At 54.2% G+C, this 2,070-nt stretch overlaps 1 protein-coding gene across 1 annotated transcript; it reads right to left on the reverse strand.

Annotated features, from left to right (window-relative positions):
• Positions 1-480: 480 nt before the first annotated feature.
• CXCL13 (chemokine (C-X-C motif) ligand 13) lies at positions 481-1,643 on the reverse strand. Its single transcript, XM_009083970.1, has 3 exons — positions 1,571-1,643; positions 1,122-1,251; positions 481-568 (listed from the first exon to the last, which is right to left on the reverse strand). Exons 1-3 carry the CDS (start codon positions 1,641-1,643, stop codon positions 481-483), a joined length of 291 nt encoding a protein of 96 aa, XP_009082218.1.
• Positions 1,644-2,070: the final 427 nt, after the last annotated feature.

Below are 2,070 nucleotides of genomic sequence, written 5' to 3' on the forward strand. Positions count from 1 at the left end.
GGAGGAGAAATGTGTGAAGGCAGAGAAAAGTGGGCCCTGGGGGAGGAAGCTCCTGCCCCAACCGAAAGAAATCACTGCTGTTTCCCAGGGCACACATCAGCCACTGGGACAGCTCCTGGCTGCCCCGTGGGGTGCCACAAACCCAGCAGAGGCACAATGAAGGAAGGCAGCTTTCCCAGACCAATGCAATGAGCTTACCCTGCCCCTGCCATTGCCCCCCAAGTTTGTTTTCCTCTCAAAGAGATTTTTGGAGACACAGCACTGTGCATAATCCAGGGAGAGCATCAGCCATGGATGGCAGCATCGTTGTGTTGGATGGCCAGACACTGCTCTGCACAGCCCCTCATTGCCTTGGCAGTGGGTGCTCTGGCCCCCAGCAGCCCCCCAAGAGCCTCCAGAGCCACGAATGCTTCCTGGGAGCACAGGTGTGCTGGATGCTGCCCAGGGCCACCCGAGCCAAAGGGGTTTCATCAAAGCAACTTACGTGCTCGCAATATGCTTCAGCAGCCTCTTTACCCAAGGGGCTTCAGGATTCACACACACCTTGTCTGAGGATCTTAATTTGATTCTGGAATGCAAGGAGAGCTCCTGAGCACTCCCATCCCCTCCAAAGGGAGGGATTCCAGCAGTCAGAGCTGGTGGGCAAGACACAGCTTTCACTCACAGCACCAGCAAGCCAGAGACAGAGGAAGCCACGGCATGGCCAGGAAGGAGCAAGGTGCAACACATTCCCTTATGAAGCAGAGACTTGAAGCTCAAAACATTGTCCAAAGAGAGTTTTCTTTGGAGATTCGCAAATGTATCAATGCTGATACATCTAGTTATATACAGAAAATTAGTTATAGTTCCTCATACCTTGGTGTCTGAGGAACTGCTTCCCCCAAGTTGCAAACACCCCAGCAGCTCCCTAAGCACCAGCACAAGCAAATCACACTCTGCCTTGCTGAAAAGGTTCCTCGAGGCCCTGGGGGCCTGGAGCAGATCGGCTGGGGTGATGTGTGTCAGTGAGTGAGCTAGCAGCGTTTTTGGCAAGGGTTAGTTTGCAGAAAGGCAGCAGAGCAGCAGGGTGGTGGCAGAAGCAGAGCCAGAGAGGAGCACGGAGCACACCCCGCGGCACTTACATGATCTCTGTGCGCCTGCAGGTGCTGCCCACAGGCCTCAGCTCAATGCTTTCGTATTTCCTGGGGCTGATGAAGACTGAGGTTGTCTTGGCACATCTACAGCTCAGGTTTCCATTCACCTCCAGGATGGCTGAGAGAGAGAGAAGGTGGTACCTTACACATGCAGTGCTGTTAGACATGCAGCAACTCCATGAGCCAAAGGAAGTTTCCCTTTCCATGTTGTCACTGACAGCACTGTAGGAACCATGGTAAGAAGCTGTTACCTGTGCCTCCACCTCAGTTCCTGAAAGCTGAACCAGGTCCTGGCAAAGGACAGTTGCATTTTTACCCTGGCTACAAGACAAACCCTTGCCTAAACAGGCAGGAGGATCCCAATCTCCTCTTGGCACAGGATGCAGGTGATGCCCACCCATGGCAGGGAGCTGACAGCAAAGCCACCCAAAGCTCACCTGCGTGGGCTGAGTGGGACATCACCAGCAGCAGCAGCAGCAGCCATGGGAGCATGGATGCTCCCGTTCCCATCCTTGTGGCAGGCTCGGCCCCGGAGACGCTCTGAGGCACAGGGAGAACAAACACCACTATTTATTCGTGGGGGTCACGCTCCACCACAGGTACAAGGTCCACACTTGGGCAATCACACCCAGCCAGCAGAGCATGCAGAGGTGACATCACCTCTCAGAGGCTCCCCACAGTCAGCTCAGAAGCTGAACTGGCAACACTATTGACTAAAAGCAGCCACGGGCACGGAGCGCAGGCTTGGATTGCCACACGCCTTTTCTGCTGGGTCTGCACCCACGTCACCCTTCACCCCTCGAGCATTTACCCTGCAACCACAAAAAGAGCCCAGAATAAAAGCAGAGCACAAGCCCCAGCTAAGCAGGGGCTTTTTCATGCACTCAGAGATTTACATACTCCTTTCTTAGGGCTATATTTCCCCCATGCTATTTTT

Source organism: Acanthisitta chloris, unplaced genomic scaffold (assembly GCF_000695815.1).
Source record: "Acanthisitta chloris isolate BGI_N310 unplaced genomic scaffold, ASM69581v1 scaffold19870, whole genome shotgun sequence".
NCBI lineage: Eukaryota > Metazoa > Chordata > Aves > Passeriformes > Acanthisittidae > Acanthisitta > Acanthisitta chloris.